Consider the following 20322-nt stretch of genomic DNA (forward strand, 5'->3'; position numbering starts at 1 on the left):
CGACATATGTAGCAGGGTCAGGAGATGTGGGGATACGATATATACGTTGCCCTGTTAAGATCTCGCAAAGCTCCGAAGAGTTGCATAGCTGCAGAAAGAGGAAGGGGCGCAGTGCCGCCGTATTATAGCCTTCCTTGGCGTCTTTCCCCTTTGCAACGGCGCGTGGTCCCGTCGCGCCTCAAGTGCTTCGCGAAGTGACCAGCACCCTGGCGTACATCATGCACTCCCACCAATTAGCATCCTGACTCGGGCTGTTTCTACAAGCGAAATGCGCATTGCAAGCCATGACTTCTCGGCGAGCCCTTGCCGTTGTGTGAACCGTGATTGTCAACCTCCCCCCCCCCTTCACGCCTGCACCACCGAACCATCTGCCCACAGCAGCTTGCAAGCACCACTGCCAGCTCAGCTGAGTCCCACCTACCCAGCGGCAAACAAACTATAGTGGATTGGAGGAGGCAGGAATACGACTCCTGGTGCATCGAAATCACTAATTTTAGGAGGAGACACGCTAGACCAGCTCTCGTCCGCGATTATCTTCCGAGGCTGGCATGCACTAGGCTCCGTCTTGCTTAGTTCGACTCAAGAGACGGATGGGCGCAGGGAAGCACTGACACTGCTTCTTCTTGACTCTGCAGTCTTCCGGGGAAAGGAGGCTTAAAGGTTATTAGTTTTAGTTTTGTGTTTGACAAGATGGGATTAGGGATGGGGTTTCCCAAGCCACCTGCGAAGTTTAAATCTACCCTAGACTCCCTCTCGTGTCTCCTCTTCTTCTCTTCTCTGCGTTCCTCGTATCTCCCGTCATCTATCCTACCTTTCTCGGTCGCTATACGAACAACAGTACCCACCATTCGCTTTGGGTAGCTTCTTTATACCTTAATACTTTGTAATACAACGTCGTAGAACTACACCACTTTACCATCCGAACATTCGTATCAAGATGCGTTTCATCACCGCCATCGCCGTCGCCATCTCAGCCTCTGCTAGCTTCGTCGCTGCCCAGGACAAGTGCGATGCCCAAAACATTGTAGACACTTGCGTCCAAGGTTACCAATCCCGCATCGACGCCTGCAACGAGAACCCTAACGACTTCATCTGTCTCTGCGACGTCTACAGAGATGTTCTCGTCTGCTACAACAACTGCCCTGGTAAGTGTTCCATGCATACAAACAAGATGAGTACAAGTTAACAAAACATCTGTAGACTCCCTTGAGAAGCCTCCTGTCCAGAACACCGTAACATCTTACTGCGGTGCCGCCGAGCCCCTCCGCGCCGCTGCTTCCTCGTCCATGGCCTCTGTTGCCAGCGTCGCTGCTACACAGTCTCGTGCCGTTGCCAGTGCTACGAGCGCCATGACCAGTGCTACTGGTACCGGCTCCGAGTCTGAGGCTAGCTCAACTCCCACCAGCTTCGCTGGTGCGGGTAGCAGCTTCGGTGTACCTGCTGGTGCCGCCATTGTTGCCATGTTTGCTGGTCTGTTGTAGATGGGGTAGTACAATTGCTGGTGGTCGAGCGGGTAGTTGGATGAATAGGATAATATTTAATCAGTGATACGATGGCTTTCCTGGGTTGACTGACATGCCTGCCTTTTGCAACTAGTTATGTGTGTTGCCAATACTTGTGAATGCCGCCGTTCCTACAACAAGAATGTAAACATTAATAAGCAAAACAGTTCCACGTCTGCAAAGGCGCACACACGGCAGCCATGACATGCTCATAGGCAACACAATTGGCCATGTCACGTAGGCTCCGTCCAGGTCTCATCATCCTTCATTGTTACAGCGCTCATATAAGAAAAGCGCTATACTACTTCCATTCCGATCAACCCCCAAAACGCCGCTGAGTACGTGCACATGTGCAAGCAATGCAATATATCCCACGCAATACACTGAAGATGAGCCAGGTCAGACACAAGTCCAGAAAGTCAAGTGTCATACACGATCCCAAGGAGCGCGTTCTCGCCATATACTAATGCTCCACCTTCCCTTCGCAGATTTTGTACAATGACATCAACGCCATGTAGTAGTAGTAGTCTTCCGCACTTCCTTGGCCACAGCTGTAGTCCACACGCATGGCTCCTACCGGATGGCGAGAGGCTTATTCTTGTCCGAAACCAACTGTCTCTTCAACGGCAATGGTGAGTTTCTGGTTGAGTGCTTCGAATGTCTTGTAAGGTGGTAAATCGAGACGATTGAAACTGCACATCTTGTTAGCAGCTGGCCCATACGCTGGATGTTTGGGTCTCATACCATGTGTGTGATTTCGGCAATTGATTGGGCTCACCAGCCTTTTCAATTGTGAATCTTCTTGGTCCATCACTACCCTGCAAATCCTTGAATCCGTTGACAGGAATACGTGATGTTCCGGTAGCGAATTGTAGGAGACGCGACTTTTGCTCGGCGTCCCAGCTGCGAATGCATTTCCAGAAGTTCTGAATCACCTCATCGTTCTCGGTGTAGCCACGGTAATCCGTGTGCTTCTTCCAGTCGTCAACGTCGATATCTGCAATACCACCGATGAGCAACTCGAGCTCACGTTCGTCAAAAACGTTTACGAGATCCGCAGGAATTAGTTCATGGAAACCAGTGATGAAAGCCTGGAATTGCTCTTCGACACGTTTCTGAATACGCCATTCGGTAATGAGTCTGATCAGTTAGCATAATTGGGACAGACTAAGACTGGATCCACGTACTCAACGTATTCGTGCTTGTTCTCGTTGGTAACCTCGATATTGTCACCTCCAGGCTTCAACTCAATGCTGACGGTTTCACCGAAGCGCTCGTCATCAGTAGCAAAGGTCAACTCTAGAGCATCCGTGATATCGTTGTTCCTGCGTTTGTTAGCTTGTATGCGCCCGAAAAATGAAGTTTGAACCTACAGCATCCATTCCAGGTTACGATGGAAATCAGCATCTACACCTTCCATGTCTTGGAGAGCAACCTTCTTCCTCAAGATCATTTTGTAAAACGCTCCGATAAAGAAGGCATCCAAGAAACGGCGATGGAAAATGGCCAGACCAACAACGCGTCCAATGAACTTGAAGTAGTTCAAATGTTCGGGGTTAATGCCGGAGTGAGGGTTAATCTGAAGAGTGTAGTTGTCGTGCGCAGAATATTCGAACAAGCAGTAGAAGGGGTTGAACATCTCGTGAGATAGCAGGAAGAAGAATTCTCGGGAGAGACCTCCATAATCCAGACCGTCTTCGCCATCGAATTTGATCATTAGTCGCTTCTTGAGATCAGCAGCGCTTTGGCGCATGATCTCGTGGTATGAATCCTCGAAGATGTGCGTTCGTCGCACCTTGACATGGCATTGACCACTAACAATGCGCAGTGCAGGTTGTGATCTGAAGTAGATCAGCTTGCGACGGAAGTCGCGCTTGTACTGAGGTACGTTCTGGTCCAACGAGGACGGTAATCTCGGGTCGTCCCAGGTAGTTGTCTTCGTATTGTGATCCACAAAGTATACTCTGGCTGTGTTGGTGAGGCGCATTTCCCACCCTGATGGCAATGGCCCGAGTTGGGAGACGGGCTGCTGCTGAATGGTGCTTCCGTTGGCGGCCTGACCACCATACATGCGGATGTATTGCTGTCGGCGAGGGTCTACCCATGTTGTCGTTCGCGTGTTGTGATCAACAAAGTATGGTCGACCTTCGGGTGTATGCCGCTGTTCCCAACCAGACGGAAGCTCTCCTGTTCCAGCAGTAGTCGCTCCTGTTGCCATCATGCTTGCAGCATTGGCCGAACCAGCAGGCGGTGATGGCTGACGATCGGTGAGAGTGGGCGAGTTGGCTCCGGTCCTATCTTCAGGCAGCATGCGGTTCTGATGTCGCATGCGCTCCTGCTGGGTCTGCGCAGCTACATCCCGGCGCTGATCAGCCTCGTTGAATCCTGCGCCCGGCCTGATCCAAGTGGTTTGTCTAGTGTTGTGGTCGACGTAGTAGGTTCGGCCCAGATGATCCTCGCGACGCTCCCAGCCATTTGGCAATCTTCCTTGAGCATCCTCGAAAGCGCTGTATGCACCGCCGCTGTTGCGAGCTGGAGTCGCTCCATTTGGCGCGGGGCCTGGACCAGCGGGCGGGCCAGTTGGTGGGCCAGCTGGAGGGGCTTGACTGAGACGCTGGGCAGCTGGTTGGCCGGCGACTGAGGGTCGTTGCTGACCGGGGTATACGTCGGGAGGATGAAGGTTCGTCGTCGACTGTTGTGGAGTTGAAACAGCACCAGGGACAGCACCGTTGACGGACGGGTGCGGGGATGCGGTCGGTCGGGTGGCGTTCTGAGCTCCCTGGGTAATGGGCGCGGTGAGGTTAGTGGAGAGGTTGAGGATGAGCTTGCCATGGACGACCATGTTGTCGTTTGACTTTTTGAGGTCGCGCGTGAGCATCTCTGAGGGGCTGTTAGCAGATGATGTAGACTGGCATGCATCAGGCCTACCATCCCCGCCGGCATCGAGGTCTATTACCGACCCTATGCGGACATTGATGACGCCCAGGAAGCCCTGGTCCTTCTTCTTGAACTTCTTCTGGTCAAAGATCTGAACCGCCAAAACGCTCTCCTCGTTCACTTTCCTGTGTCGAGTGTTAGCGTCATGATGCGAAGGCATGCGAGGCCAAGGCCCAGGGCAGCGTACATGTCGAAGCTCTCGTTCCAGTAGGGGTTCAGCGTCTTCTTGATGACGCTGGTGGTGCGCGTCTGCTCGCCATTGATTGTGGCTACAGCGAAAGGGTCCGGAAATCCTGCAGCACATGCATGAGCGACATGACGATGCCGGGCTGGGTCAGGGCATACGTACGGAACACATCGCGCTTGTAGAGCCCATCGGCGGCGATGACTGCGGCGTGTTAGTTTGGTCGTGGGGCTCGCAGGACTCGGTGGCGGCGGGTGAGACATACTGGTGATGCGCAGGTTGGGCTGGCCAGCGCCGTCCATGATGCGCGGTTATGCAGCGCAACAAGCGGTCGCGGGTGTGGGATGGAGCGGGGACGGGCGACAGAGGTAGAGGGGCGGCTCTCAGAGCTCGCGGTGGTTAGGGGCCTCTTCTCTGGTGCTGGGTTTGGGTGGTGATGTATGGCGTCTCTGGGTTGGCTACGGCGGAGCGACGAGGGTACAGTACAGGTACTGGAGGAGGCTGTGCGAAAGGCGACCGTGCGCAGTCTACTACAAAGGCAAATGCGGCGGGCCTTCACGGCGCTGCCCGACGAGTCTCCGGCCTACGATGGTAATCGCTTATACAATCCTTTGCAATCGCTGACACCCCAAGTCACCCACAAAGTCTTTCCACTCCAGCCCTGGCGGCTAGGGCGTTGAGCGCTGCGGCGTGAACGATGCGATTCCGGGAGGATGCCTTCTGCTGCCTTGGCGCTTGCCCCGCAGGTTGTGTCGGGGGGCGATGCGAACTGCTACTGCTGCTGCTGCTGCTGCTGCTGACTGGCGCCTGACCAGAGTCTCGATATATGTGGCCGTTGAGGGTAACCTTGGAATGCTTTGGAGAGGAGCAACAAGACACCTGGTGCACAGTCTGCTTCCGATGGGCGTACCCGTGCATGTCAAGATTGCCTTTGCTCTCGCGACGCATGGCATCGATGATGTCAAACCGCTCTACCTCCCTGTCACCGCCCACTAGCATGTCCAAGAACCAAAATAACAACATATCTCTCGACCACATCTCTGCTGCTGCTTCGTATGCTGCTTGGGCCGTCTCTGATGCCATCTGCCTCTTCTTGGTGCCTCTCACTACATGTTTCCATCTTCTGGGCGCTCTTTGGCGCCCAGAAGCTGCTGTCCATCAGACGACCACGCCTCAAACACATTGCAAACCATCTGTCAAACACCAAGACGAATGGCAGTCTTGGACACGAGCCACATGCAAGGCCGCACATTCTTGGGTAAACGGCACCGCCACACGTACATCCTGTAGGAACCAACACGTCTAGGCCCGACTACGTTCCGCCCGTTCCGTCTTGCCGTATCCATCTTCAGCCAGAGTGGGGTTCACTGCGACATATACACGCGTGCACCTCAAGATGAGTATCAGGTTTCGATATCATAACTCTAACTGCGCCTGTGACTTTCCAGCTATGTCACCAGCTTCTAATGCAAATCATGTCAAGTCTAATGTTGATAGTCGCCAAACTCCACGCTCGTCATACCCTACTCCCTAAAGCTATCCCCAATCTCAATCTTCCTCATACCCAACAGCGCTCTTAGCTTCAGGTACGTCTCGTACCCACTCAACTGCATCTCAACTCTCATGTGCCTTGTCCACGCACCCAGCCAACTCAGAAAGTTACTGGGCCAAAGTATACTGCCGTTGAGGTTGTCTAAACTCTCTTCGTACACCGTGCGACTGGCATACCGAGCGAGGATAAGAAAAGTGCGCATAGGACCTTGGCGAGTATGCAGACCTTCATCCAAGGACCGCGCTACAAGAAAGGTCAATATAGATGCTCAGGTGATGGGAGGGACCAAGACTTACTCAAATCATTAGTTTTCAAAATCAACAAAATCACTCTCGGAACCTGTCCAAGCAGCTCGATCAAACTCTCCAACAACCCCTCTCCCAACGCATCTCCAATAACTTTCTTCTCTTCACTCGTCCTGCTCGTCATTACACCACCAGTGCCACTCTCCTTCTTTGCCAACACGGTATAATCTCTGCCTGTAATGGCCGAAGCAAAGAGAGGGAAGTGTTCTTCCTTGATCCCTGCCACCTGGTAAGCGTATTTGCGCATACCAGCTTCGTCGGCGTCCAATACGGCGAGCCAGAGTTTTGCGTAGTTGCGTCGCAAGGGCATAGGGATATCACGATAGAGGCCGTGATCGTATAGCACCACGTCAAAGTTGGTCTTGCCTGAACGAGTCGGGTTGTGCCGTATAGCAATGTTTCCACCATGCGGATCGCAATGGAGTGGCGCATCTCTGCCAAAGATCATCTCGTTGAATATCCTAGCCAGTGCTGCCGATACTTCGTCTCTGTCAATGCCATGTTCATCCAAACTCTTGAGGTCGTCCGTTCGAAACCCTGATACGTATTCCATAACGAGTAACCGGCGCTTTGCCCAAAGGACTTTGGGTATGACGACGGGTACATCGCGGACGTGAGAGAAGTATTCTCGCGCACGCATGGCATTCTTGCCTTCGAGGGCGAAATCGAGTTCTTGTGGCAAGGAAAGCTGCATTTCGTCGGATAACCAGGTCAGATCGTATTCGGGGAACCAGCGCTTGAGCGTCGTAAACGAGAAGCTTGTCAAAGCCAAATCAAGTTTGGCCCACTCGTCCAGGGCCGGATGTTGCACTTTGACGGCGACTTTCTGACCCGTCTCACGAACCGTTGCACGGTGTACCTGGGCGAGGGAGGCTGCGCCTATGGGCTGTTCCTCAAATTCCGAGAAGAAGTCGGAGAGCTCAAGGCCCGTGTCTCGTCGGCACATGTCTTGTATGGATTCGAAGGAGGATACGGGACATTTGTCTTGCAGTGGTATGAAGGTATCGCACCATTCGTTCGGCAGCAGGTAGTTCATGCTGCTCAGATGTTGTCCCAGCTTGATGAAGATGGAGCCGTTCTTCTCGAGTGTGTGTAGGGTACGCTTGGCGCATCGTAGGTGGCAGGCTTTGAGTTGCTCGTTGTAGTCTGGTTCGTCGTCACGCTTGAGTACGTCGCGGTAACTGCACAAAGGTGTATATTAGCCATGGATTGTTTGGTTGTGCTGGACTATGCACGCATGCACATACTCTCTGATGTTGAGCACCAGCGTTGCAACCACTCTGTAGCTTCGCTGCGCTGCCACGTAAGCATGCTTCGCGTCGTCATTGACTGTAACGACTGCTGCGCCAATTGCAATTCCACCTCCAGCTATCAGCAGCCTCGTCCTCCTCTTGCTGCTCTTGGAGCTCCTCCCTGCAGCTTTGGGTGTGGCATTGGCCGCCTCATTTGCTTGGCTTGCAAATGTCCTCGACGACCCTATTCTGCTTGCGAAGGCATTGTGCCCCGCCGAGGTGCTTCGTTGTTGCCACAAGCCATATGGCTGCGGTATCGTCTGTCGCTGCGATCGTATACAAGCTCGGCAGATCCACGTCCTTCGGAGGAGCGGAGAAGAAAGGGCGCTCAGGGTCGACATTATGTTTATACCATGGCCGGCAGAGTCCAATCACTGCAGAGTCTATGGGCCTGAGAGAGGAAGATGCGAAAGCGAGCGACAAGCGGCAACAGACCGCTTCTAGCCACAAATGTCGTCGTTCGACATTTTTCGATGAAGGCGCAGCGCGAATCGGATCCCGGACACCACACCCCTGTCGGTTTGCGGCGAGCATCGACACTGCCGAATTGGCACCACATGCCCATGCACATTACCCAAATCCCATGTTTACGGGTGCAAATGTTCCTACTCATGTATTGAATTTGACCAACATTCCAGACGCGTATAAGACGAATCAATCATCTGAAGTCAGGGAAAGCTGCATGCAATAAGAGACTCCGTCTAGCAGCTATCAGTCTGCAGCAAAAGGCACCTGTCCGCCTCTCTTCCAGTGGTATAATCATTCCTCCGCAGGATATTCAGTCTAATACGCAACGCCATAACCGCATTACTGCCTGATCTCGCACCTATGCATAACGTGTATTCTACATATCGACAGTCTCGTTGAAACAAAGTACACCATTGCCCTTCAGGTATCCATCGACTCCGTCTGGTGTGTTTTGTCGGCGGGGATTTGCAACGTGGAGGTTTGCAGGCTGGGCGGGTTCATTTTCTGGAGAGTCGGTAATGTCTGTGACGAGGACAAGGCCGGCCGTCTTGATCGATTCAATGAGAGCGGGAGCGAGCGACTAGGATCTGTTAGAGAGAAGTTGTATGGTAATTTGTAGGATACTCACCAATAGACGCGAGCTACATATCAGGCCCATGAAGTTGTTGTCCCTAGCAATCTGTACAGCTTCCTTGACAGACGTCGTTGTGCGACCGCTGCTTTGAATGATGTGTGTATTTCCAGAGGGCGACTGAGGGCTATCCGCACCGAGCTCGTTGCAGAGCAGAACTGGGTCTGTTTCAGAGTTAGCATCTTTTGCGTATCCTCCCATAAGTGTCATGCTCACAATTCGGCTGCTTCCAGTTTATGACCGTGCATATGTCCTGGTTGAAAGAGCTGAATAACACACTCCTCAGAGTACCATCTATCTCACCAGCACCTTGTTCCCTCAGTTTGCGTGCATGTTCAAAGACTACCGAGAGGATTTTATCTGCGAAGGCATTCATGTCATGTGTGGGGCCAAGCTTCAGACGTTCCTCTTCAAGTCGGGACGGGAAGAGAACATGCAGCTCGACATGGATGTGAGCCGGCAGTGCTGATAAGGCATCCTTCAACGTAATGAACGACGAAGCCATGATTTGGTAAATGTTCGGTATGTTTATCGAGCCAGTGTTGTTAAGTTCCGCAGCAAGCTGATTCGCAGCCGCGGTCGTGTCCTGAACACCGATCGCTGCGAATTGCGCATACGTAAGTATGTTGACTGGCACTTCCAATCCGTGGTGGTTGACCTTCCATCTCGGATACAGCACTGGTATACCATCGGCAGTCAGCTGGACGAACAGACGCACATATTCGCCAGATAGGCTGGAGCCGGTAATGAGTGTATGGGGCTGTGAGTCGAGCTGACTAGTGGCCTTCCAGTAGGTCGCAAAGTGGGTGATCTCGAGCGGAATGCCATGGAAAGGCTTCACTACTTGAAAGTCGAAAGTAACTCTGCCGATCGCCCGCAGTCTTGGGTCAAACAACTCGAGGTGCCATCGTCCAGAGCTCTTCGAGCGCTCTGTAAATACTTTTGAAGAGGCGACGCTGCGAGCGATGACCTTGGATCCTATTGTGGGGTATATGTCGAAGTCGATGGAGAAAGTATCTAGGTTCTCGATCTGGAAAGAGATAACCTTGAACTCGTCTTGTATGGGTAGCAGAATGTTGCGTGGTATGAGATCGGAGCTTTTTGAAGAGATTGTAAGCCTTGCCGCGGGATATTTCGATTCGTCATAGAAGCGAATCGCCTCTTTGCCCACCTTTTCGAAGCTGATCACTACGAATGTCTTTGTATCGAGGAAGTTATGTCCATATCTTCGGAATGGTATAATTGGCGGCGGCAGAATGAACTCGGGTATGCCATCGGGGTCGCCTTCGATGTCCATAGCTGTAGGCATCGAGCTAGACAGCTGAGACGTCATTTGAGGCGAGACCTGTTTCTGTGACATCAATCCGACTCCACGCCCAACAGAAGCAAGTAGTTTCATACACTCTAGATGCCCTTCCCATGTAGCGTAGTACATGGCCGAAAGACCTTTCTCATCCACAATGTCTACATCGACCTGACATTGGAGCAGCGTCTTGAGACACTCTACATGACCCTCGCTCGCAGCGTGGAACAGCGGCGTCCATTGGTAAAGCTTGTCTGGTTGGTCGAGGTCCGCGCCGTACTTTTGCAACATCAACAGTGCTTCAGGTGTCTTTCCCGATCGTGCCACCAGGTGTTGTGGAAACAGTCCTTCCGCATCGGAAAGCATCTCAGCAGACCTCTGTAGAAGAAGCTCAAGGATCTCCAATGATGCGTACTGACACGCAAGATTGAGCGGCACATGCTCTCCAGGCCCTAGACGTGTCAGGTCGGCGCCTCTCGAAAGGAGTATCTCCACACAAGCGAGCTTCGAATGCACGATCGCATGGATCAAGGGTGTAAAGCTATCCTGATCACGGAAGTTCACCGTTTCTGGGGCAGCGTTGATGAGTTCCTGTACTAGCTCGACATGTCCATGCATACAGGCGTAATGCAATGGTATCCTGCCGTACACGTCGGTTGCATGTACATCCACGTTACTCGATAGGCCAAGCTTAAGCACTTCGATTCTTCCACTGATAGCGGACTTGTGAAGACAATTTCGCTCGTTGATTTCGTCCTCTTGTTCGAGATTTACGAGGTTCGAATCGAGTAGTATTCTCAGTGCGGATTCTGGCGCTTCTGCAACGGTGCTGAGGAACGCCCTAGAGATGTGCTCGCGTGCATCGGGAAGGGTCGAAAGGCGGGCTAAACACTCCTCGATCTTGCCTTCGTTCGCGGTGTTGATAGCTTGCACAAATTGGTTGTCAAGCTCGAGCTTCGCTTCGAATGCAGGTTCGGAGACGCGCGGCTCGGCTGCAGGATGGGGTGCCTGTACCCCTTCGCCTTCAGCCCATCCCGAAAAATCAAGGAGTGCCTGGGTTGCTTGGTCGGACAATGTGCTGATGACTTCTCGGTTGAAGCATGGCTGGACTTCGACGGCGCGCGAAAGGTATAGTTGCTTTTCCCTTGACTGGCACTAAGTCAGCCAGTGTCGATAGATACGTAGGTAATGACAACGAACTTTGGACGTCTTGTCCCACTAGACGCTGTTAGCAGGCGGATGGCAGCAAAGAGGGATGCGTCAAACCTTCTTGAGGATTTTTGAGAAGGCTGTTTCGTTCACTTCCACAAATTGCTGAGTCGGGTTAGTATCGGAAGCCCCCAAGTGCATACGGACCAATCACCTCAAGCTTGTTGAGATCCATGCTAAACTGCTTTAGTCCTTCTTCGAGGGCAACATATCGCGAAGATGTCTTGGAGACAGATTGCGGGTGTTGTTGCATGACTCTCTTCTTGTCCAGTAGCGTGGTCAAGCGCAGACGCAACTGCAACTATAGTGAGCACTCATCCTCCGACGCACGAGTGCTAGAACATACCTCTGCCTCTTTCTGCAGGTAGAACGTGTTGACCTTTTCGAGCTCACGTTCCTGTTTATCAAGTAAGAATCTATGTACTTGTCGCGAGCACAAAGACGTACGACTCGGAAGAAAAAGGTGGCCTTGTTGGCTTGTAAGGACGACTGCGGATCCAGGGATTCATGGTGAAAGCCCTCACTCTGTGGTGGTATCACTGGAGTAGCGCTGAGTTTCTTGATGAGCTACAAATTATACGATTAGTGAAGCCCCTACGATACGGAAGGCATATGGACCTTCTTGAGCGCTTTGTAGTCGACAAAGCTGGCGGCATATTCTGGAATTTCCAGTTGCCTTTTTTGGATGTGCTTCCCGAACTTCCTGGAAAAGCGTGCTGAGTCAGTAGTGTCTTCTTTGGATGCAAGACTGGTCGACGAGGCTGTCTTTCTCAAAACCACCAAGGGGCGGGGTTGAAGGGTCTCCATATGAGGGGGAGACGTACATGATGCTAGCAGTAAGAAGAAATTCAAGAGTGTTCTTCTCGAAGCCTTGACGGCAATGCGCATACGATGCACAAGCGATGGATCCTGTTCCGGGTTTGATGTGCAGATCCAACCATACAGGACCCGCGATGACAGAGGTGTGGCCGTCAGCCGCCGCCTATTCGGCAGTGGAGACGAGAGAAAAGATCAAGATGTGCTGAGGCTTGCTGGTGACAGCCCAAAGAATGGCCGTGCGTAGTTGGTAGGGAAGTCGAGAAGTGAAGTCACTCACGATGCAGCTGGCGGTACCCTGCAGTTGGACCGATCAATCCATAGATTCGCTTGGACCTGGTCAGACAGCGTGTTAGCAGGTATTTGGAAGATGCCGAATGAGGGGCCAGGCTGGAAGGCGCCACCGACGACTCATTGTACGAGGGCCACGAGATTGTGCATACGCTGGCAGAAGAGCAGAGTGCCCATGTCGTTCAGACGACTGGTAAGGCGCGGGCGAATCAGCGTGCGTATAGCCGCCACGAGGTTCAGCAACTGCTCACGGACTGATATCGTTAGGTCGCTGGCATGGGGCAGGGGAGGTGTCGCATGCGGTTATTCTGCCGAATATTAGTTCCGTAGGAGGTGCTAGGGCGTTGGAAAGGCTGAAATCGCCCAATCGACGCTTTCGACGTTGTAGTGCCAGGGCCGTCGGGTTACGTAAGGGCGCCTGCTAGCTCAGTCAGGTAGCTCAACCGCATCCAAAGCATCTCCGCGACGCTTGATCGCGACAGCCGATGCTCACGCTGCCCATCATGTTCGCGCGCACTGCTACAGCCATCATCGAGGCTCAGCGGCATGTGGGTCTCATATACGGGAAGGCATGACTCTCAAAGGCAGAGCCATGCATGCCGGCAGGCCTCGTCATGCTGCATGATGCTACTGACTTCATCTGACTCGACTAACATCCAGTTGCAAAGTGGGACGGCCCGCGAGGGAGGGTTAAACACACATGCGCAATAGCCGCAAGGTAGCATCCAAGGCAATGCAAGTAGAAGGTAATCGCGTACATGAGCTTTATTCTCCGCCCTCGTCACGAGGTTGCCTCGACCCCTAAAACGCTCCTATCAATGTTAGTCTGCAAGCCAAACCAGGCTACCTCCATACCAGCTATATATCCATGCGTCAAATGAAGAAGTAAAAGGTCTATAGGGTATTAGACCAGAACGAAACCATTTTCCTTCCCTCAAACTTTGCCGACACAATTAGCTCTATGCTCCCCATCCAACGCAGCGTCGCGACCGTTTCTTCAGTCACCACACCCCTTGGCACTCACAAGCCATACATGTCCCATCCATCGAGACCTTCATCGGAGCGCTTACTACCTGCAGACTCGTGGGGAGCGCGTTCGCTATCGTACGGCGTGCGCGTAGCCACATTTGCATCCAACTCAACGTCAAGTCACAACTCATCGTCATCCATCTCCGAAGGCTTCAACAGACCACCGACCTTCATGGCTCGCTCACGCTCTTGTTCCTTCGCCGTCTTCGCAGCCTGCTCACGCTCCTCGAGGAACAACTCAGCGTTATCCCCAGAGAACTCCTTCAAGGAAATCAAGAAGTCGCGCAGAATGACCTTGAAGCGGTTGAGGTCGGAGTTGGTCGCGAAAAGTCCGTCAATAAACGATGCGATTTGAGCACTTTGAACAGTCAGTAGGCGTTCATACAAGCGAGAAGGGACAGCTTACGTCTGGAGGTTGGGGAAGGCAGTCGCTAACAGGTTGCCGACAAAGTTTCGCAGGAACTCTCGGTTCGGTGTGCCTGCTGGCGCCATGTCTGGTGACGTGTAGATGGGACCTTGCAGCTTGTCTGAGTCGACGAGCCAGAACATCTTGGCCAGCAGCATCGACTGCGACTTGAAACCAGCCTTGTGATCGCTGTCGGTAACCACGAAGAAGACGTCCTGGAGGATAGTCGTGAAGAATGTCTGGAAGAAGGTGTTGCAAGTTTGCTGGTCTGTTTCGGCCATGTTGGAAACCAGCTCGAAGCACATGGAAAGGCCAGCACTCTCAACCTCACGGTTATCGTGCTTGCTTGCCCACATGCATGAGTCAATGACGAACTTGAACGATCGTGCATCGAGGCGCAGCAGAGCGGGGAAGCAGCGAAGGTTGATGGTGCGCAAAAGCTTGAAGAACTCGACACGGTGTTCTGGGTATTCCGAGAAGTCCTTGTTGATCATGTCCAGAGTGCATTCGAAAACGCTATCCATGATGTTGATGATTTGATCCTCCATCATGCTCTGTGAAGAAGGTTAGCATATAATCTAAGAGTGACTGAGCGAGTCCAACCATGTGCTTGCTCAGATTGGGTCTCCAACGTACATGTAGCTTGTTGATAATCGTCGTCATGACGTTCAACACTTCTGCCTCACGAGCATCGGGAACATTGTTCTTGTAGTCGATCAAAACAGCTTCGAGCAGCTTCGGTACAATGTTGTTGTGGATCATCTCCAGGTCATCGGCCTTCTCAACGTAAGTGTTGATGAGTTTTAGGATCTCCTTCTTGATTGTACGAAGTCCGCGGACCTTGGGCATCTTTGTCGCAATATTACCCTCTCGTTGGACAGCTTCGTCGATAAGCTGTGAGCTCGCGCGGTACATTGTCAACATGTCGAAATATATCCGGCCGATCTGTGGGTAAAAGTAGGATCCAATTGAGCCGCATGCTGCGACGTTCGTCTTCATAATATTACCGACAATCTTGATGACTTCTGAATCCTGGAGACACGCAGGGTTTTGATTAGCTTGAGCGATAATGTTGTCCCAGGCAGAGTTTGGCAAAGCCATCAAGTCGGCAATCAAACGCTCCTGCATGCTCTTCTGTCCTTGCGCGCTGATCATGTAACCGCAGGCCTCGTAAAAAGTGTGGACTTGTTGAGGCGAGAGATCAGCAGTAATTTTCCTCAGGTTACGAACGATCTCGTCAATGAATGGCTCGGTTTCCCCAGGCTGAAGAGCAACAAAGTGTCGTCGGCACTTGTTTGCAATCTTGATGAACGTATCGCAAGCCATGTCCTGCACACCCTCGTGGGTCTCGTGCATGAACTCGAATAGCTTGTTGACAACAGTCTTGAGGAACTTCCAGTGTGCCTTAAGGAATCGAGGATATTGACCGACAATATACATAATGTTACTGGCCACGACAGCTTTGTTGTCCTTTCCTCGCTTCATTTCGGTCAATCCAAGCAAGTCCTTGATTACAGTGACCAGGAAGCGCTTCTCTGTCTCCTCGTTCATGGCGCCAGAGATGGAACCGATAGCCCAACAGAGGGTATTGCAGTTGGCCCATGACCACTCTGAACCATCGACCTGGCGAGCCAGCTTCTCCGACATGATTTGCTCGGTGTCGTTAACATCCAAGTGAGTAAGGAAGACGAGGCATTCTCGAGTAGACTTGTACAGTTGAATTGTGTCGCTCTCCTTCACGAATTCACGGACGATCTCGCCCTCGTCGTTCTCGACGATGAGAACTTCCTCGGGCCTGACCATCTTCTCAATCATGACTGTTCGGAGGTTTGAAAGAATTTCAGTGTACTTGTTCTTTCGCAGAGGATAGTTGGCCAGCTCGCGAGCTCCGTTGCCAGGGATACCCATGTTCAGAAGAGGGTTCATGTCGGTTATTGGGAGCGCCTGCATCTCGTCGTATAGCTCTGAGACGAGCTTGGTCCAGTATTCCAGGCAGATTTTGAAGACTTCACGATCGTCGATTTGGCTTATGCGAATAAGGTAGAAGTGGCCATGCGTAAGGAAGTCCCTGTTCATAAGGTTCTCGATGACGTTCAGATGCATGGTGAAGAAGTTTGTCAGGAAGAGCGCGAGATTCAGGACGAACTCCTGGTCCCGGCCATTGCTAGAAGAATATGTACTCTTCAAGTCCAGTGAGAGGGGGATGATCTTGGAGATGGCAGTTAGTGTCTCGGTGAACATCTGGACGAGCTTGTCGTCGTATGCGGGTTCGGTGTGCAGGCCAGCGATCTCGGTCAAGCATTTGAGGGTAATGTTGCGGAAGTCAGGAACTTCGAGGAATCGACTCCGCAAAGTTTCAATAAGGCTCTGGCCACTCGGTGGTGTCTCGAAGATGTACCCCAGAGGGATCCAGTTCAGGAAGCGCAGCAAGGTTTCGAGAGTCGCCTTGATGAGAGCAGCCTCGGTGGCTGTGCGCAGGACCTCTGAGCAGAGCTGGTAGATGGCTGTGAACTCGTCGCACATGCTTTGCTTGAGTTCCTTTCGCTTGGCCGAAGTCATCTGCTCCTCTGAGTAGTCGAAGACCTCCTCGGACAGGAGTCGCAGGATGACCATGTTGTTCTCGCATATCCCTAAACTGCTATGGCACGATGATATAATCTCGTTGATGAAAGTTGGCCAGTTGTGGGGCCACTCCTGCTTCAGGACGGAGACGAGGACGAGGTTGAGCTTGTTTAGAAGGGTACGCTCGGTGCGGCGGCTTTCGTCGTTGTTGGATAGCTGGATGATGAAGTTCACGATGAAGTTTCGGATACCTGACTCGGTCAGCAGCACTCAGACGACAATTGCGATGTGGCATACCTTGACACTGGTCGCGAGGCAGTACCTTCCACCTCGTCATGATAACATTGTCGAGAACCTGTAGTCCGAGATCTGCCGATAATTAGCACGATGACCACCAGCCTTATACCACGTCGCTAAGCTCACACTTGGTCTGCGGGTATTGCGCATCGGATAGGATCTTGTCGACTAGGAGCCATGCGTCGGGGTTCTCTTTGAACTACGCAAATGTTAGCGGGATGCGTGTGTAAACAGTGTCAGCGAAGATGCCTACCTGGTTCAGCGTAGCCTGAGCTTGCTTTTGCTGCAGAAGATGGAGTGTCAGCCACGTCCTCATCACATTTCCCATTCAGACTCCGCATGGAAACCTACTGTGTCGCCGCGACCCTCGTAGAAGGCGCGCACTGTGGCGTCGAGCTCTTCGATTGACAGAGACATGGCGGGCTGCAGCGCGGCGGGAAAAGCTCCCAATCAGCCTTGAAGTATATTCTATTTCCCCAAGAAGCTCAAGCGTCGGCTCAGCTTCTTAAGCAGTCGGCGTGTTGGCGCGTTGGGCGTGGGCGTGGGCGGAGGGCGAGCGCGCAAAGGTCCGTTGCCTTGCAGAAGTTGTGTACAGACAAAGGTGGGGCACTTGTGCGGCGGAGAGTGTGTGCGGGCACGCTCGTCAAACTCTTGCGGAGGTTGTTTGTATCTGGGGATCGCTAGGCCGTGATCAAGACTGTCTTTCTAGCTGCTCGCAGTGGTGGATGTTTCAAGAGGCACGGGTTTCGCGGTGAAGTCGCGTTTGTCAACTGGAACCAGTCTACCCGTGCCGAGAGACAAGCACTAGCGCTAACTGCTCCACCTTGGATCGACTGCTACCCTGCATCTTCCTTCATATCATCAACTCCGCTTAGAAGCCCAAGCATCTGCTTTGCTAGGTTTCCGATAGGTGACATACCCATGTGCTGTTGGCGGGTGTACAAGAATGCTTCACCCTGCACACGTGTGCGCTACCATGACGAGGTCATCAGAAGAACAAAGCAGCTTAAGGCTTCCTCATTTATAACTGGTGATGGCTTGAAAAGAGATACAGAGGCGTTCTACATCCTGTTATATTCTTGGCTTACCTATAACCTGCTACTCATGGTGCTATCGGGACAGGAAACGTCGTTGTAGGCGTTCTTAGAGGATTGTATGGTGTTAGGTATCCGGCCAGTATTGCGCACGTTTAGAACCAGCAGCAACAGACGTATCTTGATATGTGCGTTTCACCACAACATCTGGATTCAAAGCTTCTGCGCTGCGTAGATCATGCGGGAAAGACACAATGTAGGAGACATTATTTTTCTATAACGACTTCGTTTGGTATCTAAGGTTGGCTGACGATGGTCCATGAACACGCAACCTCTTTCCGTACCGCCAATAAATCTTATGCCTTGACCCTGCCATCCTTGACCATCTCCCGAATCGCGTCGATGCTGCTCTCAACTGCTTTCTTCGCCATCTATCATCTCATTAGTATCCAACTCAAAACCAGCGTTGTTCGCATCCGCCATTCCAGTAAGACAATGACAGTGAGCGGGAGTACTTACGCCCTTGAGTCGTTGCCTCTCCTTGTCAGCTTCTGGAGTCCCCTCTTGCAAATTTGGCATGATCCACTCGAAAGCATAAGTCATGTTCAAGTCCTCGGTCTCACCAGATGGACCATCGGAGATGATGTTGCGGACATGACTTCCGTCTTCTTGCTCGAAATCGACCTGTGTACATATAGTCAGCATATTTCCTACATCGAATTGAGGAGTTGCAAATGTTTCATCGTGCTTTAGATATCGACCTTGGGGACGAGTTCCACTCACCCAACTCGGCCAGTAGCTTCTAACGACTTCCTTGGCCTGATCCTTGGGGCCCGTTCCCTTCTTGAATTTGACGTCCCTAGTTACCACTCCATCTTTCTCTTCAAGTACCTCGCAGCTCTCAATCACAGGCACGAATTCTTGGGCAAAACGTATCTTGCGCTGCAGGCCAGCCCAGATTTGTGCTTCGTTGAGCACCGGTGTCGCACCGGCGGGGTTGATGCGGGAGGTGTATGCAATGTTGATGTTCACCATGTTTACGAGTATGCTTCAAGAAGCGGTTTGTTCGTGTTGTAGGATGGTTTGAGTGATAGATGCTGAGATGCGGAAGCTGCTGCCTGTTGTACTGCAGGCGTGGGGTAAGATGGCAGTCTGATGTCAGTATTGTTTGATGAGAAGGGATGGCTTGATGGTGGTGCAATGTTTGTGTTCTGAATGCTGGAAATCACTCTATATACTCTCTCTTGCCTTGTATCATGTATGTAGTGGAGCAACTGGCGTGCCGAACAGATTTCAAGGCTTGGGTAAGCAACGACGTTCGGCTCCCCCCCAAGGCCGAGCTATGAAGAGCCGCTTATGCAAGGTACTCTTGAGAAGAGCGCGAAGAGCCGAACATTGTCTGCTAGTTTGCTGTGAAATCATTCAGCTAAATTGACATGATCTGTAATGTTTTTACATAGTCGACAATTCCCATCAGGCTTAGTTAGTTCCGGTGAGACTTCGGGATTGTTGTTCACCACGACCAATGCGTGTTGCGTGCATCACTGAATTTGACAACGAAAAAAGCTAGAACAGTTCAAAGTTTTCAAGTCCATCAAACGTGGCGGGGCATGATCTGTCATTGAGGTATCATTTCACCAGCCTTTCGCTCTAGATATCCGTAGTAGCTACTCAGCACAACCCGCCGGAACGCCATGCTTTTGATATGCACATCACCCTTTCCCCTTATCCTTGCAAGTACTCTAAGCATCCTCAACGATTTGGGTGTGCAGACCCTTGGGGTCCTTGACGTTGACGGCCTGGACGTAGGAGTAGAGCTTCTCCTTGGCACCCTCCTCGTCGTTACGCTTACGGGAGATGCGGACACGGAGGCGGAAAGGAACGCCCTTGATACCGGACTCCCAGACCTTCTTGTTAAGCTGGGGGTCTAGACGGACATCGTTGGTGCCCTACAGTGAAAGAGTTAGCCTTGAGCTCATACGATCGATGACGCTGTGGCAGCATTCGCATATAGCGCACTGGCCAAAGGGACATTGAACCTTGGATGCCACATACCATAGCCTGCTTAGCGAAAGCGCGGATCTCCTTGACAGCCCTGGGGGCCCTCTTCTTGAAGCTGACACCGTGAACCTATACCCGATGTATTAGCCTTATGTTCTCTTCAGTCTTCCGCCCGATGCCTGCATCGCCAAGAATAGATGCTCAAGCCAGTGTGATCGGCCTGGTCGAACATCCACCCAAGGTTCTGCGAGACCATCTGTGGACTTCACAAAACTGAATCAACATACGCGCTTGTGGAGGTGGATGGTGTATTCGCGGGCGACGACATCGGCGATGGCGCTGCGGCCGGTCTTTCCAGCAGACTTCTTGCCGGCGGACTTGGTGGTAGGGGCCATTTCTGAAGAGAGAATATATGTTAGCAAATGCCTATTACAGCACCAAACGGCTGGAAGAAGGTATTGTGAGGGTCGCGCAAAGCAACCACATTCAAAACAAGACAGAGA

The 20322-nt window shown here is 52.1% G+C and overlaps 7 protein-coding genes across 7 annotated transcripts; 1 reads left to right on the top strand and 6 right to left on the bottom strand.

The window, feature by feature from the left end:
* Window positions 1–937: 937 nt before the first annotated feature.
* Window positions 938–1481, top strand: J4E82_001419 (uncharacterized protein; the record flags this gene model as incomplete). The annotated part of the gene is made up of 2 exons (XM_051727732.1): window positions 938–1145; window positions 1201–1481. The coding sequence occupies 2 exons, from the start codon at window positions 938–940 to the stop codon at window positions 1479–1481; spliced, it is 489 nt and encodes a 162-aa protein (XP_051592577.1).
* Window positions 1482–2094: 613 nt separating this feature from the next.
* On the bottom strand, window positions 2095–4925 carry J4E82_001420 (uncharacterized protein; the record flags this gene model as incomplete). Its single annotated transcript, XM_051727733.1, has 8 exons — window positions 2095–2194; window positions 2247–2642; window positions 2690–2827; window positions 2876–4382; window positions 4431–4564; window positions 4627–4732; window positions 4789–4827; window positions 4889–4925. The coding sequence occupies 8 exons, from the start codon at window positions 4923–4925 to the stop codon at window positions 2095–2097; spliced, it is 2457 nt and encodes an 818-aa protein (XP_051592578.1).
* A 1221-nt stretch (window positions 4926–6146) lies between these two features.
* J4E82_001421 (uncharacterized protein) lies at window positions 6147–8113 on the bottom strand (the record flags this gene model as incomplete). Its single annotated transcript, XM_051727734.1, has 3 exons — window positions 6147–6418; window positions 6472–7661; window positions 7728–8113. 3 exons carry the CDS (start codon window positions 8111–8113, stop codon window positions 6147–6149), a joined length of 1848 nt encoding a protein of 615 aa, XP_051592579.1.
* Window positions 8114–8616: 503 nt separating this feature from the next.
* J4E82_001422 (uncharacterized protein) lies at window positions 8617–12190 on the bottom strand (the record flags this gene model as incomplete). Its single annotated transcript, XM_051727735.1, has 9 exons — window positions 8617–8820; window positions 8869–9035; window positions 9088–11323; window positions 11375–11392; window positions 11441–11488; window positions 11538–11678; window positions 11730–11780; window positions 11831–11950; window positions 12002–12190. The coding sequence occupies 9 exons, from the start codon at window positions 12188–12190 to the stop codon at window positions 8617–8619; spliced, it is 3174 nt and encodes a 1057-aa protein (XP_051592580.1).
* A 1449-nt stretch (window positions 12191–13639) lies between these two features.
* XPO1 (Exportin-1) lies at window positions 13640–17201 on the bottom strand (the record flags this gene model as incomplete). Its single annotated transcript, XM_051727736.1, has 7 exons — window positions 13640–13877; window positions 13926–14479; window positions 14562–16738; window positions 16785–16856; window positions 16911–16983; window positions 17038–17067; window positions 17136–17201. 7 exons carry the CDS (start codon window positions 17199–17201, stop codon window positions 13640–13642), a joined length of 3210 nt encoding a protein of 1069 aa, XP_051592581.1.
* A 973-nt stretch (window positions 17202–18174) lies between these two features.
* J4E82_001424 (uncharacterized protein) lies at window positions 18175–18853 on the bottom strand (the record flags this gene model as incomplete). Its single annotated transcript, XM_051727737.1, has 3 exons — window positions 18175–18249; window positions 18338–18502; window positions 18602–18853. The coding sequence occupies 3 exons, from the start codon at window positions 18851–18853 to the stop codon at window positions 18175–18177; spliced, it is 492 nt and encodes a 163-aa protein (XP_051592582.1).
* Window positions 18854–19560: 707 nt separating this feature from the next.
* RPL31 (60S ribosomal protein L31) lies at window positions 19561–20214 on the bottom strand (the record flags this gene model as incomplete). Its single annotated transcript, XM_051727738.1, has 3 exons — window positions 19561–19767; window positions 19874–19948; window positions 20107–20214. The coding sequence occupies 3 exons, from the start codon at window positions 20212–20214 to the stop codon at window positions 19561–19563; spliced, it is 390 nt and encodes a 129-aa protein (XP_051592583.1).
* Between the last annotated feature and the right edge of the window lie 108 nt (window positions 20215–20322).

Source organism: Alternaria postmessia, assembly GCF_024291825.1.
Source record: "Alternaria postmessia strain BMP 2775 chromosome Unknown scaffold_5, whole genome shotgun sequence".
NCBI lineage: Eukaryota > Fungi > Ascomycota > Dothideomycetes > Pleosporales > Pleosporaceae > Alternaria > Alternaria postmessia.